This window comes from Centruroides sculpturatus, unplaced genomic scaffold, assembly GCF_000671375.1.
Source record: "Centruroides sculpturatus isolate CEXI.00-Female unplaced genomic scaffold, Cexi_2.0 scaffold565, whole genome shotgun sequence".
Taxonomy (NCBI): Eukaryota; Metazoa; Arthropoda; class Arachnida; order Scorpiones; family Buthidae; genus Centruroides; species Centruroides sculpturatus.
In genome coordinates, this window is record NW_019384722.1 from 18,325 (window position 1) to 34,517 (window position 16,193).

Below are 16,193 nucleotides of genomic sequence, written 5' to 3' on the forward strand. Positions count from 1 at the left end.
AATTTCATCATCTCATATAAGATGATGAAAGTGGTCAATTCAAAGCGGGCATTTTACACAAATAATAGTCAGGTGTAGGTTTAGCTGGCTTAAGAAGAATTAAAAATGAATTCTATAGAATAAAAATTCTATTCTAAGAGAATGTGGTCAGCTTAAAGTAGTATCATTTGGAGATATAAACTATTCTATATAATTACATTATAATTATTTAGATCATTCATCAAATAAATACAAAGAAAAAAATAGTTTTATTTTGATCTCCATCACAAAAACAATTCTTGAAATGTTAATTATTTTATTAATTCTGAATTTTTGTCAAACATTACAGTATTAAATTCTGAATGATTTTTTTTATATATTCTGCAAACTGCATGAAGTATATATACATGTATGGATTTTCATTGTTATTCTAACAAATTACAGTAAAATCAATTTCAATCATAAAAATATAATCACAGTAAAGATGAAAAACATTAAAATAATTTATCAAACAAATTATCAAATTTATATTTATTTTTAAGAAATAGAAAAACTAGCTTCAAAAATAAGACAACTTGTCAAAAGTACTGTAATTGTTTTATAAGACTAGTCAGAAGATTTATTTTTAATCCTGAAATATAAAACATTTCTATAAAGTCCATTAGCATTAAAGTAGAAATCAACACTGATCGTAACTATTTTTTTTAGATTAACTAAATGTAAACAAAATAGTTACTGCAGTAACAAGAAAATTAATAAAAATATCTCATACATCACTTCAAATCTTAAAAAAGTTATTTAAGTCAAAGCTTTAACAATATTAATAATTTTAAATCTGCAAGAACAAAAGCAGCACTTCACATTAAACTGCCACAACTTTGCATCGATAACTTATAATCCCTCGGTTTTAGATGGTTCATCAAAATTTTCCACCAAATCTAGAAAACAAAAAAAAAAACAAATTACTATATTCAATATATTATTAAAATTTTTTAAATTAAAGAATATAATTAAACCAAACAATTTTATTATTAACACTTTTCTCTCTGCAAACAGTAACAAAGCTTTCTCCATGTCCATCACAATTTGGCCAGGTCCAAAATTAAGTGGCCATGTAGTGAGAATAGGTCTGACATGAATCATGTTAAACCATTCATGAAAATTTGACAATCTAATCCATATTCAAACCTGGATTTCTCAACACAGGCAAACTGATATCTCTGCTGTCTTAGCCAAGTGACTGTCATAGTAAGACACTAGATGAGTTGGCCATTTCTAGAAAAAGACCTATATCTGTAGGTCTATTTCCAGAAGTCATCAATTCCACTGATGAATGTGCAAATTTACATATATATTCAGTAATTATATATTGATAGATATATAAGTAAATTTGCATTACACTTAAGAATATGCAAAAGACAAATCAAAGTATACAGTAAAATCTCAAGTATTACAGATAATTATTATTATTAACTCACTAAATTTCAAAATATAAACTGAATTGTAAAATATAAACTGTTTATGGTATGTTTAAATATTTTAAAATTGAAATTAAATATACCTGGAACTTCATCATCGTCATCATCATCTAATCCCATACTTGTTTTGCCAATGCCACCTATTACAAGTAAAATGCATTTATAAGAAACAATTTTTACTAAAATAAACAATTTATTATTAGTTTAACTTAATTGAATACTTGTCTCTCTTCATTTTTTTTTCTCTCTTTTTTGTTGAGTCATGTGAAGTATTCTTACCACGATCCAAGTCCAGGCCTGGCACTTGGCTGAACCCAAATTTTACATGACACCAATTCATTAGGTATTGTCCAGGTTTAATCTGATCATAGTCAATCATGTGGTGCTTTAGATTTTTAGCATTTACTAGTGTTTACTATTTTTTTTTCTTGTCTTCAAAATATAGAATTTTTGTTGCATGGAAATTTTAGAACTTTTTAAAAGAAACGTTTTATACAATTTTATAAAAAAAGTTTGAAACTTAAAATGCTACAAGAATTTAGGTTTAGTGACAATTTTCTTGGCATATTTAGTAAAATACTAAAAAAACTGACATTTTCCAAGTGGTTAAAGCTTGGTAAATGTTAAATTGTTAAATTTTGGTATCATCCCATCACTAGTTAGAACATCTTAAAAACATTAAAAATGTTTTAACTAGTGATGGGGAATTTCATCCAATTTCAATTCTGCTGAAAACCGATTCTAATTCTTTTGAATACTTTCTAAAGTTTTAGTTTAGAAAAACTAACGATTTACATGACAAACATAATACGTTCATTAATTAATAAACATCAAGCTTAAAAATGGAAAACGATTGGAAAATCTAGAATCAATCTTTTGAAAGAAACCTGAATATTCTCCATTTATATATAGATACACATGCTTTTATTGTGTAGTAAAAAATAAATTTGTATCTTATTGCAAATAAATTTAATATTGCAACACTACCCACAAACAAATTACAGCTAATTCCCTTTTACTCAATATAATAATAATAATAAATATATCCCACTGTGTCATCTAAGGTCGCCATCTTTGAAAACTGTTTCATTGACTGACACAACAACCAAAGGAAGGGGAAAGTAATGAGAAGATGCACTCTTTTTTAATGCTTCTCACAATCAGCATGCCTCATAAATGCTGTAATTCCATTTGAAATGAGATTTGGCAAATGATGCAACGAGCTGTACGTACAATCATCATCATCGAGTTAACAAATTTTAAATTCATACACTGGAGCCATGTTTTCCTAAATGCACAATACATGTACTTATTCAAGCAAAAGAAAAATCAAGCAAATGCCTAGACATCTTGAAAAATCAATTTTTAACTCAAAACAGCAGTAAATTTTATCACAAACAATTATTTTTACTCAGAATTGCATAAAATGCATTTAAAAATTTAATATATTATAGCATCATTCGTGAATGATAACAAAAGTTTAATAGTTAGTTATAATGGGAAAGTCGTTTTATCATTAAAAAGTATTTAAAGTGTAGTTTAAGATAAATTAGTTTGTCTATACAGAAGAAACACTTCTGTATAGGCTGAAACTAATTTAGCTTAAACAACACCATAAATACTTTTTTCAGCAACACTTTAATTTCTATAAAAGAACATTTTCGACCTCTTCATGGGTCTGCATCAGGTTTTTAACAAAAACATTTGAACTGTCTTCTTAAACAGTTAAACCAGATGCAGACCTGTGAAAAAGATCAAAAACGTTCATTTAAACAAATTAAAGTGTTGCCAAAAAAATATTTAAGGTGTTGTTTATGAATTTTATAAGTAAACATACAAAATATTAAAAATAATTTTATCTAATATTTTTTCAATTAAAATATAATTTTGTTTATATTTTAAACTGTTTTTTCAAAACTTAAATATTTTTGTCAACTGTTGGCCGCAATTCATAATTGCCAGCCAAACTGACCAATACTGGACAGGTAACAATTGTAACATCACCCTATCTCTCCTAAAATAAGACAGTACCGATCAAGTGTAATCTCTTGTCATTCCAACTACACAAAAGAAAAGTCCACCTTGACAGACATTACTTCATGTATGGGATGTCATGAAAGTTTCCAATAAACAAATACTTAATTGTTAATTTTGTAATTTTAAAAATAATTTCTGATGGAGTGGGATTTGTTTAAAAAATTTGTGCTGTCAGATGTAAGGATATGTCATCAGCAAAAGTTTATAAAATTATAGTTGTAAATGAACTTCTCAGATTACCCTTATGTCAACAATTACTGAATTTGTTTTTTCACACCCAGTGCACACTGTTGAATGTGAAAGGTTTTGCTGAGATGACATTAACAAAAACTCCAATTGGAAACTGTGGAGGTAAAAATTGTCAGCAACTTGTTAAACATCTCCACAAAAAGCCCCCCAAGATGGGAATTTGATTTTCATTCAGCATTTGCAGCCTGATGTGAATCAAAACCAAGAAGAATTGTTAAATAATTATGATACTTGTGGGTTGTAACAATAGATTTATGGTTATATTGTTAGTGCAGTACACTGTAATAATGTACAGTATCTATGAGAATAAACAAATGTTTAAACAATAATGTATTGTGTATTGTTCTGGGCAGCCTCACAGATGAGAATTGTTAACTACTGTTTCTAAAATTTTGCTACAACTTTTTTAGTAAAATTAGCTACAGAAAATATTTTCCCAGCTTAAACTCATATATATATATATATTTTAATGTAAAAAATGGTAATAAACATATATTATATACTTTACATTGCTTATTAAAAAATTAAAAAAATGTACCTCCTACATTCTGGATACCTGCTAATCGTTTTAAATGTGTCAAACTTTCTGCTCCAAGTTGATTCAGAATTCCAGGAAGCATTTCAGTAATTTCTATTTTAAAACATTAAAAACCAGAATTAATTTGTTATAAGATAAATCAACAATTATTAATAGATATTTTTAAAGTACAGTAGAACCTCGATTATCCGGACCTCTATTATCCGGATTGTTCGAAATAAACAAAAATTTGATGAATTTGCTGATTTGCACTTGGCGAATTACGATACTGTTTATGTACGTGATGGAATGCATAAATTTTTTTTTTTTGTTTCAACAACGTCTCACCCGGCACAGTGGACGTAAACTCTTAAATATATTTTGCGTCGTAATAAGTATATAATTTGACATACGTATTTATAAATAACTTATATTCAAATTATATCATTTCTATGACCAAGGGCGGCATATGGGCAACGTGGGCCACCGCCTATGCCTCGCGGTCCGAAGGGCCTCGCTTCTCGAAGGTTTATGCATTACTTAAAAGCCACGAACGCAACGAAAAAATTTTACTCGTCATAAAATGATAAATAGTTTATCAAATTTTTATTCATAAAAATGCAGTTTCAACTGCTTTTTATTTTATAAAATCCGTCTTCTTGCGTCACCAGAGGGCCTTTTAAACAATAGGTAGTCTGTTAGCACTGGTCAGTAGTAGTCCAAATTCAATACGAACATTTGTTTCTTGAAAATTTGATCACGATTTAAATACAGTATTTATTTTTAATATTACCGATATGGCATCGAAAAGAAAACGTGTATTATCATTAAAAGACAAATTAAAGTATTTGTTTCGATTATCCGGATTTTTCCTTATCCGGACTACCTTCATCCCCAATTAGTCCAGATAATCGAGGTTCTACTGCATAAAGAAAAATTAATTCTTTGGAAAAAATATACATATATCACTAATAAATTATTTGATTAATTAATTCAATTTATATAAAGTAAAAATAGTGAAACAAGGCAAACAAAAAAACTACCCTAACATGTCATGAAGTATACTTCAGTATACAAACATGCGCTAGAATTAATAATGGTATTCTTTAATATCTATTGTGTGAGGGTCGTAAAAGCACGTCGAAATTATGACTAATTATGAAACTTTTACGTCAGAGTTTCGAAGATAGAATCAGGTCAAGAGGGTGTGTTAATGACAGAACCCAGATGGGACGAAAACTTTTTTCGAATTGTAAAACAAACACGACGCGATGATAAACAACAGGAGGGAATATCGACAGAGAGAAATAGCTTTGTCGAGATGCTTGCAAAAAGTGTCAGGTTAAAGCAATCGAGAAAAAGGGGGGTCTAAAAACAAAAGGGACATCTGTTAAGTCCGAATGCGGTAGGGGATAAATGGCCACAAGAACATCTGGTGGACCGTTAAGTTCAAAGACGTCCGAAAGAAGGGCCATAACGGAGAAAAATACGAGCACAAACATTAAAAGTCCCGTCATCACCTCTCCGACCCGGATCGGTCTCAAGTTTCGCCTATAAACAAAAGAATGACCAATCAGGGTAAGGGAGAGGGTGACCAATCAAAAGGGTGAGATTCAGGGAAAATCTTATAAAACCCCGAATCTCAAGGACAAAGCAGAGATTCTCAGCTGATTCTCCGTAGTTCTCCACTCAGAACCAGGTTCTCCACCAGTGACCAAAATCTACATGCATCTGCAACGTCACCGGACAGAGGCCCCTGTGCAACGGACACTCTCCTGTCAAGCCCGAGACACCACTCAGCATCCATTCGTCGACATCAAAGAGCTCCCACCAAAGCTGATCTAGATCGCATTGTTATTGTCATTATGTAAGTTAACCTTATGTCAAAATAAATGGTTTTCATGTAAGACACTTGTCATCTTTGTCTCCTACTGCCACCACCCACATACGGTTTGACCCTAGGTTTTCCTGACACGCAATTAATGTATTGCCCCCTAAAGTCAGCGACCTTACAGTTGCAATGTGCAAATCTAACAATCTGTGTAATGAATTTCTTCAGCATTTATGAAAAATTCAATTTTCTACTAGTTTAGTTTAGTAGTTCTAATAATTTAGTAATAGTTTTCTAAAGATGCAAATAACACTTCTCTTCAATTCAAATATTAACCAAATCTCAAATATTCAAATACCCTGAATACTTAGTAAACTGAATTATCTTATACAACAAATTAATAAAGTTAAAAGAAAATAATTTTACTAAATGCTAGGAAATGTAACTGAAACTTATTTTGAATGAGTGTAAAATAGCTTTTTTCCATATATTTTTATCATGTTCAGGAGTAGGATTGTGGAACACTGGTTAAGAATCACTCCCCTACTTGTTTAATTTATAAATAAACATAGACATATTTTGATGATATAATAAGGCAATTATAAAATTTATGTTTGACTTTAAATTCATCAAACAAAAACCTACAAGAACATGGATCAAGGAACATTTATAAAAAAGAATATAATATTTCTGCATATACTAGCTCACTGACAAATGATGACACATGTCATAACTATAAATCAAAATTGAGTTGCAATTAAAAGAGAAAAACATCATCTCTGATTTGGACAGTTTTGAATGTAAATCAGATAAAAGTTTCATGTAAAAAAAAAGTGCATGTGCAAGTCAGCCCAAGTACAGTGGTGAAACCAAGCTGTATGAGACTTCCATCTTTTGGCCATTCATTGCTGCTAGTTACCATTTCAACTTCTTAACTGATATCCATCTTCTGCTCAATCACCACCTGATTAGTGTTGAAAGACTAAGACAATCTACCTTCAGAGTTTTGATCCATGTCATATCTTTGGGTTTACCTGATATTATGTAAACACACTCTCTCTCTCTTGCATGATTAACAAGTTACTGTATGCTTTGTACCATGGTATAAATATATATTTTCAGAAATTTAAGCATTTGTGGCCACACTATCAGAACCTACATGACATAGATCATTAACAAGGCACAACATAATATATTGAGTTTTGCACTTGGTCCTTGACTTTTCACACACCAAACTGCAAAATCTCACTTAATAATAATTTTAAAAATAACTGTTTCAGGCAAGGTTCCCTCTAAGCTGTGCAGCTGCGCACTGCTCAAATTGTTGCTGTGTAGGCAAGCATGCACACTGATTTGAATCGTTGTTTACTGATTTCTCACTCTGTCTGCGACATGATTATTGCTACATATATTTCAATTAAATACATTAAATCATTGACAAAATTTGTACGAAAATATGTTTTAAAATTAATTTTAATCTTTACTTTATAATTAATTATTTTAATTTTTAAAGGAAAAAAATAAGATTGTCTATGTATCTGCTCAAAAAATTTTTTCTTCAGAGAAGTACATGTTCCGCTCAGCTACAAAAAGAATTAGAGGAAATGTTGATTTCAGGTTAACATTCAATTCTTAATATTATTATTTTAAATTCTAAAAAAAAATATTTTTTTTACGTTTATTTTCTGCATGACCGGTGATGGCAAAAGTATTATGAGCCAAGGAGGCCTGTACTTTTGGATTATTGAAATGAATTACAGATCCATCTTCTTTTATCATATTTACCTATAAAATGAAAAAATTTTCTTTTTATTTTATGCTTCTAAAATTAATACGAAAACAATTTTATAATTATAAGATTCGTTAAAAATTCTAATATAATTAAATTTCACAAAAGATTTGATTTAACTATGCATATAATGTATCATCTAATAATGACATTAATATATACAGCACTGAAGAAGAATATTTGCTTCATTTCAGAAAAATAATAATAATACTATTGAAAATATGATTGTGGAAAATATTATCTAAAATAATTATAATATAATTAAGAATGTATATCAGTTTTCAAATAAAATTTATGAGAATAAAAAAAAAATAGAAGAAAATACTGGTACAGGTAACCCCCGTATAACACGGCACTTCTATAGCACGGATTCGCTCTAACACGGTTCGAGAATTGGTACCATCCCCCGTATAACACGGTACTTTTATAGCACGGATTCACTCTGGCACGGTTCGAGAATTGGGTAAAACCCTCGTACAACAGGAAATGTAATAAATTTTTACATACTTAAGTAATAATAGTTCACGAAAATTATTATTTTCGTGAACTATTAGTACTTAAGTATGTAAATTTTCTCTTCTCGCCTTCTGTCGATACACGTGGTCCTTCTCGAAACTTGTTTCAATGTTGCCAGATCGCGACGCTTCTGCTTCTGATGTTGCCGAATGTTTTTCCCTTATTCCATACTTGCTTTATTCTTCATAAGTGCTTAGCACCATATAAGGAAATTTATAAAGACCTTTTAACTAGAAGCAAGCAATCTAAAATTACATACATTTTGCAAAAGGTAAAGCATGGATCTGAAGATAATGCAGAAAAATGCTCAGAGGATAAGGATAACTTGCCAAAAAAATGCTCTCGGTTAATTAATAATGTTTTTAGTGATGACGAAAAAAATATTGTTTAATTTATATTAATATGTATCACTTAAAAAAATTTTAATGAAGATATTTATCTTAATTATGAAAATATACTAGCATGTTTTTTAATTTTTGGAAGCTAACCCTCCTTTTCGTATTAGTTCTTTGTTTCGTATAACACGGATTCACATAACACGGCAATTTTTTGGAACGTAACTACCGTGTTATACGGGGGTTACCTGTATATTCGAAAAATAATTTGGCAAATTTAATTGACAGAGAGTGTATGTATATTTATAAATTAATAAAATTGAGTTAAAAAAAAATAATAAAAATATACACACTGAATTCTATATGAATTTAAAGAAAACTACACGTTAGAATGAAAAATGTTAACATTATTATCTATCTATATAACCCATTCAAAGCATGTCTGTCTGTGTAACGGTATGCCAAAACCGGGCACTAGAGGCGCCCTAGCAATGATTTTAAATTAACAATAAATTATTTTAATTTGTAATAGGAATTTATTATTTATACTACGGAATGGTATAAATAATTATTATATGCCTTGCCTTATTACATGCCTTGATTAACCTTGCGCCGCACACTTACAATATCCCGTGACTTTTAGTGAACGTCACGCATTGACTCATGGGAAATTTGTTGAAAAAATGGCAGATACATTTAAAATCGAGGTTTACAAGCGAAGGTAAATAAACAAATTAAACTATTTTAAAGTATTTATAGAATGTTTAATAGATAGGAATCTACATCTGTATGACACGATTGGGACTTTAATAACAGAGCTGTAGAGCATATTGATAGGAATAAAAAAGTCAAAGGAACTGTGCCTCATGAGAATTTGTAAAGAACGCCCACTAGGAGGTGTCCCAGGCTACTAGTTTAGAATAATCTCTTCAGGAGGCTATGCAGGGTCACGCTGCCTGTCACAAAATTTGTGGTTTGCAAAAATTATATTCATCTGGCAATTGCTTTTATCATTTGGCTATTGGAGTGGTAAATACCATTCCCAATAAAAAGTTCAAAAAAATAAAAAAATAATAATAAGTCACTTTGTGAAAAAGAGTATCACAATATGAATCTGTCTTGATCTGATACAAATTTACTTTTAATAAACAAAAATAAAGTTAATAAATATATAAAATACGACATTTTTGCAAAGGTAAAAATGCTTGCTTCTGTCAATCTTTCTGCCATTTTGTTTCTACACCATCAGTGATCCTTAAGACAATTCACAAAAATTTTTCGGAGACAACCTTCCTTTTAAGGCTACTGCTTCCGCAAAAAATGTAAAATCAGGCAAAGCATCCTCTGGTGTTCGTTGCTATTGTCACAATATCACATTTTAAATAAAAAAATAGTAAAAAGACATGGTCAATGTAGAAACAAAACAGTGGAAAGATTGGGTAAAACCCTCGTACAACAGGAAATGTAATAAATTTTCTTAAGCAAGGTTTTTACCTTTGTAAAAATGCCGTATTTTATATATTTATTAAACGTAATTAACGCCAGCCATGTCTTTTTACTATTTTTTTTATTAAAAATAAAGTTGCTTAAGAAACTCAGTCATAAAAAGCTCTGCATTTTACTTTCCTGGTAGGTATGTATAGATAAGGAAAAGTATTGGAATCTTATCAAATTTGATCCTCCATGTCTTTTGCAAATCTCCACAGTTTGAGACCTCCTGAACAAAAAGTCAGAAAAAATAGGAAAAAAATTCCTTGGATTGTGTGTGTGTGTGTGTGTGTGTGTGTGTGTGTGTGTGTGAGTGTGTGAGTGTGTACGTTGGCATTTAATTTATTTCTCAGGATGGGGTATTGATTAAGAAACGATATTTGGCATGATAGCTTCTGTATAAGGGGCATTGATGCTAATAAATTTTGGTGGTTAAAAGTCAAGGTGATGGAGAGATAGAAAGGTGTTATGTCATATCTCAAGAGAAATCAGACTTTGACAATCTTACTTGTTGTTAGCATTAACAGTTTTTTTTTTATAAAACTCATCTCTACCCTCAAAATTAAGCTTTTTGCCATTTTATAATAATTAATAATATAAAAAACTTTTTATATTAAAATCTTATAACACATGGACCAAACACAATTTTATTTATTATGATTAATAAATAAAATCTCATAACAGGCACGACCAACAATATAATTTTCTATCTAAAATGAAAGAAAACCAATATAAAAAATGCAGCATGTTGCTGGATTTTTTACATTGTTGGTTGTCCTTTCATTTCAGATTGGTACAATAAGTCAGGTAAGAGAAAAAATAACCTGGTGAATAACTTCTATTTTGGCAAATAAAAAATGTGTTTGTCAAATCAGTTGGCAATTGGGATAAAAAAGCCAGGGTGACCCCTGTGTATATTTCATGCACAGTTACAGGCTGTTAGAACATTTTTAAAATTCATATAAATTTTTGTCAAGTTTCATTTATATATCATTATCATCAAAACTCACTTCCTTTTAGAATAAATTTGATTTTGTGAACAAATAGTCTGCATGAGTAAAATAAAGGAATAAAGAAATAGTTCAGTTCTTTAATTGAACATTTTGCCATAACTTCTGGACAATCACTGCAGAATTTATTGTATTGAGTTCCTTGTGCATGCAATACACCAGGAACTCTATTACTTTTTCAAAAACTCAAATCTCTTTTGAAAAATTATTTCAACCAAAGATCTAACTTGTATGTAATACTTTATTATTGAAATTAAGACCATTTACAAAAATATATATTTTTGAGTCTTTTCTTTATCCATTAACACAACCACAGAAGTAACAGTTACATTGGCTTGAAGAAAAACTTTATTAAAAAGATAAATAATAATAGATTTTAAAAAACAGTCATCATCAAAATGTAATCATATGCAAATGAAGTAAAAAACTTGAAACTACCACTAGAGGGCTAGAACCAGTTATAAATAGGCCAAGGATTTAATAGTGGCTGAGAAAATATCTTTATTTTTAATGTAAAACGTCAGATCCTCCAATAAAAGGCTGACGTTTGATATCTTTTTTAACTTTGTGAATTTTTATCTATTATTATTTGTCGTTTTAATGAAGTTTTTCTTCAAGTCAATGTAACTTACTTCTGTGATTGTGTTAATAGATAAAGAAAAGACTCAAAAATATTATATATTTTTGTAAATGGTCTTAACTTCAATATAGATATCCTGAGTCATCATGAAAATTTTATTTATTGTTTACCTGGTAGAACAAATTATTTGTAAATAAAATAGCACATGTGCCCATTGAATTTCAACAGAATTTTTTTTAATAAAAAGATTCTCTGTATACATATGCATGCATGTTGTCTGTCAGTTTGTTTCATATTGTTATAATTTCAGTTAGTGAATATGATGACACAAAATGAACACATTTAGAATGACACCAAAAATGAAACAAAACCAACCATATCATATTGCCTTATTGAAATATGAAGATCAAGCTATAACTTAAACATTTAATGTTCTCTCAACTAAACTCATCTGCCATTTCTTCTATATAATGGAATTGTATAATATTTTGTATAACAAGGCTATTATTTAACCTGTTTGCATTTAATGTTTTAATATTGATAAAGATATGTGAACAGCCTGGAGAAGTTTGGAAACAGACAACCATCAAGTAAGTTCAGCATCTGGACCTGTTCAAAGTAAATTGAAATCAAGGAAACTTTACTGGACAAGCCTGTAAGAAGTTGTCCAAAAATGCCAGAGGAAATGATACAGAATGTGAAGGACCTGGTGTCTCCCAAAATGTCACAAAAACAACTTTCAAAGGAAGCATGGTTGTCCATAAGCACTTGTCATTGTACTGCAAAAAAAAAGAGAAGATTCACTCATACCATATCTCCATGGTCCATGAATTAAAAGAGCATGACCGAAAAAAGTAGCATATTGCTGATGGTTTCAGATAATTCAAGAAAATCCATGCATTTTTCAGCAACTTTGTCATTTTGAAGGAAATTTAACCACCACATTAGCCCAATCTAATGCTGCCTGATTACTTTTATGGGGATATCTGAAAGGGAAAGTTTGCACTAAAAAACCATTAACTGTACATGTCTTGAATGCAAACATCAACAAAGCAATTCAGGTACTGACAATGGACCTACTGGGAAGGATGTTTTGAAATGTGTTGTGCCAGATTCAATGTTATGTAGATGTAAATGGTGGCCACTTCCAGCACATTATGTCACCATGTTTCTGACAAATGAGGTAAACCTGCTTCATATTTTGTTGCAATGTCTTCATTAGTGTCTTGAAGGAAATACTAAATTTAAGTTAGAGATTAATAAAAATAAAGATGTAATTTTCCCCCTCTATTCTTAGAACCTCTGAAATGTAATCAAATTAAATTAAAAAGTTATAAATTCAATTATAAAAATAAGGATATAGTTGACATATACAGTGGAACCTGACTTAACAAGCCTAATTTGTTCCAGAATGTTACTCGTAAAATGAAACAATTATTAAGAAAAACAATTTTTCCCATATAAATTAATGTAAAATATGATAATACATTCCATGCCAATAAAAATACTCAAATATTTTATGTATAAAGTTTATTCAAATAAAATTATACAATATACATTGTTAAGGAGTGTGAATCATCTTCATCCTTTCTTCTAGCACAGAATAAACCAACCTGGAATGCGAATTTGTCAAAATATATATAAATGGTTTGCTGTATATTAGTTAATATGACGATTTTAGTCTCTGTAATCCAAAATTATTCTTGGTAGACAAATCTCACAGCAATTGTATTGGCAAATTAAATTTATTTTGTAAAGACTACATCAATAAATTTAATTTGCCAATACGATTGCTGTGAGATTTGTCTACCAAGAATAATTTTGGATTACAGAGACTAAAATCGTCATATTAATGCGAATTTGATTTGCAGAAAACAAAAATAATCGAAATACAGTAATTTCTAATACTTAATTATAGCCTTTATATAGCCCAAGAATTTTTCATATCATTTGGCATGTTTATTATAAAATGGGCTATGGCTGTTGATGTTCATACATAATATATCTGAACAAAAGTTTGGAAAAATGTGTGATCACAAGAGACACTAAGATGTTAGTGGAATGAGTGCTAAACACAGACTGATGTAGCCTGCACACAATCCAGGACTTTCCCTCTCCTTGTCAAGCAAGTCATTTTTTTACAATTTGCTTCACTTGTTATGCAAATTACTTGTTATGAGAGATGTTTGTTAATTAAGTGAGATTCTACTGTAATCAGATTGGAAACGAAGTTTGAGTTGTGCAGCCAAGCTATAACAACAAGATTCAAAAACCTTAATTCTATCATGCAGCATGCAGCATAATTTAAAATTTTACAAATATATTTCAATTTAATTAAATTCAAATAATTAATAAAAAATAGCCTAGTTATCCTAATATAATTCTATTCAGCAATTAACTTTACTAAAAATTAAAGTATGTTATTTATATTTCTTCTATATTTAGAAAATTTCTGTATATAGCAGTATCTGTAATATATTAAATAGTAAGAATTTATTTTAACAAAAAAATTTCATTACCTCCTCAATACCAGGAATGTTGTTAACAGCCAACTTTTTTAAAGAACTTTGCAATTTCTTGTCATCTGTAGTTGCAGTTCTGTGTACAACTTTCTTCTTCCTTCTGGCTGTTCCCTAATTGATTAAAATGATAACTTAAAATCCATTCAAATATATACATAAATAAGAAACAGCCAAACAATCACCATAATTAATCAGGCTATTAATTATAGCATATTAATAACCTGATTAATTATGATGATTGTCAATTGTTTGGCTTAGTATCAATACATCAAGTTTCAGGAATTTAATATTTATAAATGACCAAATTTTATATATATACACACACACACACATTCAGGAAGTTATACAATTTCAAATATGAACTAAATTTAATGTTATACATTAAGATTATTTTATAATCTGCTAGCAGATAAGCTTGGCATTGCTTGGGCAAAAAGTAACGATAGCAAAGATTAAGATTATTACATTACAGCCAATCTTACCTGTTTTCACAGAATGCAAGAATTAGGTTCCCCTGTTTCCAGACTAATTAGAAAATTTTTAGATGGGTCTAAAATTATGTTCAATTTAACACAAAAAACTGCATCTGTGCCTGTAAATCTTGCACCTTGCTTTCTCTTAACACTTTCATTGTTGAAGCCTTAATCCTGTTCCTTTCCCTGTGGGGGGGATTTCAAAACATCCCTTGTTAGTGTGCATTCTCATGACGTACCCTATGTACCAAATTTCAAGTTTCAACTCCTAACCATGCTGAAATGCTCACGATGAAATGCTCATATACACATGCGCCATCTATCATAGGATAAATATACTATGCTAGAAACCTTTGTGGGAGTGTATTAAACAACTTCCCAAAGTTTCATGACAATCGGGATAAATGGTGTAGTAATGCATGAAGGACAGACAGACAAACATACATTCGTTTTTATATATATATAGATAACCCTTCATTATATTGCAAATTCAGATATATTGCAATTTTGTTTTTGGTTGACCAAATTTTAAAAGCATTTCAGTCAATAAATTTTAAATTATCAATCACTATTAAATTTCTTTTTGTAATGAAATATAGAATTTTATTCCTATCATTGTCTTTGAAACTACCACTAGAGGAAAAACAATAAATTTGTCATCTAAACAAACAAAACCTTTATGTGAATTAATGATATTGCATCAATTTATATTAAGGTGTGACATTTCAAATTCACTTGCATAATGTGAAAGGAAAAAATTTCTTTATTTCTGAATGGAAAGTTCTAAAATTTTTACACAGTAGTAACTTTATTTTTCTTTTTAGAGAATTTTTACTCTAATTTTATAAGTTTTGATGTTCTATTATATGTTCAATATTTATTTTTTAAATTTTCAATTACTTTATTTATAATTTTTATTGAAAAATATACATGCATTTTTAATAAGTGATTTATTATGAAATATAATACTGTATAGAAAAATTTGCAACTGATATTTTGTTTTATATTGACAGTGTTTGTCTTTAAATGTCATTGTTAAAGAAACAATAATGTTATATGGGCATTCACGATATCGAAGTTTACATAAATACCAATTAATACGATGTAACTACGAATAAAATTCAGTATTGAAAAACTAAGCTTATGTTTATCAGAAACACTTGCTGATGAAAGAATAGAGGATAGAGATTCCATAGCATGTATAATCTGTTTAGTAAAANAATTTAACTTCTGATCAAAAACAGAAACTAATGAATATAATAAAACACAAATAATAATTTAGTTGAAATTATGATAGCCCCTCATTATATTGCACCTCATTATAGCACATATTCGAATATATTGCATTTTTTTTTGGTCCCCAAATTTTAAAAGCACTTGAGTGAATAA

General features: G+C 29.4%; 1 protein-coding gene across 1 annotated transcript; it reads right to left on the reverse strand.

Annotated features, from left to right (window-relative positions):
• Positions 1-455: 455 nt before the first annotated feature.
• On the reverse strand, positions 456-14,465 carry LOC111628030 (transcription factor BTF3-like). Its single transcript, XM_023371749.1, has 5 exons — positions 14,329-14,465; positions 7,768-7,876; positions 4,282-4,374; positions 1,541-1,597; positions 456-917 (listed from the first exon to the last, which is right to left on the reverse strand). Exons 2-5 carry the CDS (start codon positions 7,868-7,870, stop codon positions 871-873), a joined length of 300 nt encoding a protein of 99 aa, XP_023227517.1. The 5' UTR covers positions 7,871-7,876; positions 14,329-14,465; the 3' UTR covers positions 456-870.
• Positions 14,466-16,193: the final 1,728 nt, after the last annotated feature.

What these genes read in the sequence shown, in the direction of transcription:
- LOC111628030 (XM_023371749.1), bottom strand. Translation starts at nt 7,870, where the DNA reads ATGATAAAAGAAGATGGATCTGTAATTCATTTCAATAATCCAAAAGTA. An exon ending in CGGTCATGCAGAAAATAAAC is followed by an intron (nt 4,375 to 7,767) that starts GTAAAAAAAATA and finishes GTTTTAAAATAG; the next exon opens with AAATTACTGAAATGCTTCCT. An exon ending in TGACGATGATGAAGTTCCAG is followed by an intron (nt 918 to 1,540) that starts GTATATTTAATT and finishes TTTGTTTTCTAG; the next exon opens with ATTTGGTGGAAAATTTTGAT.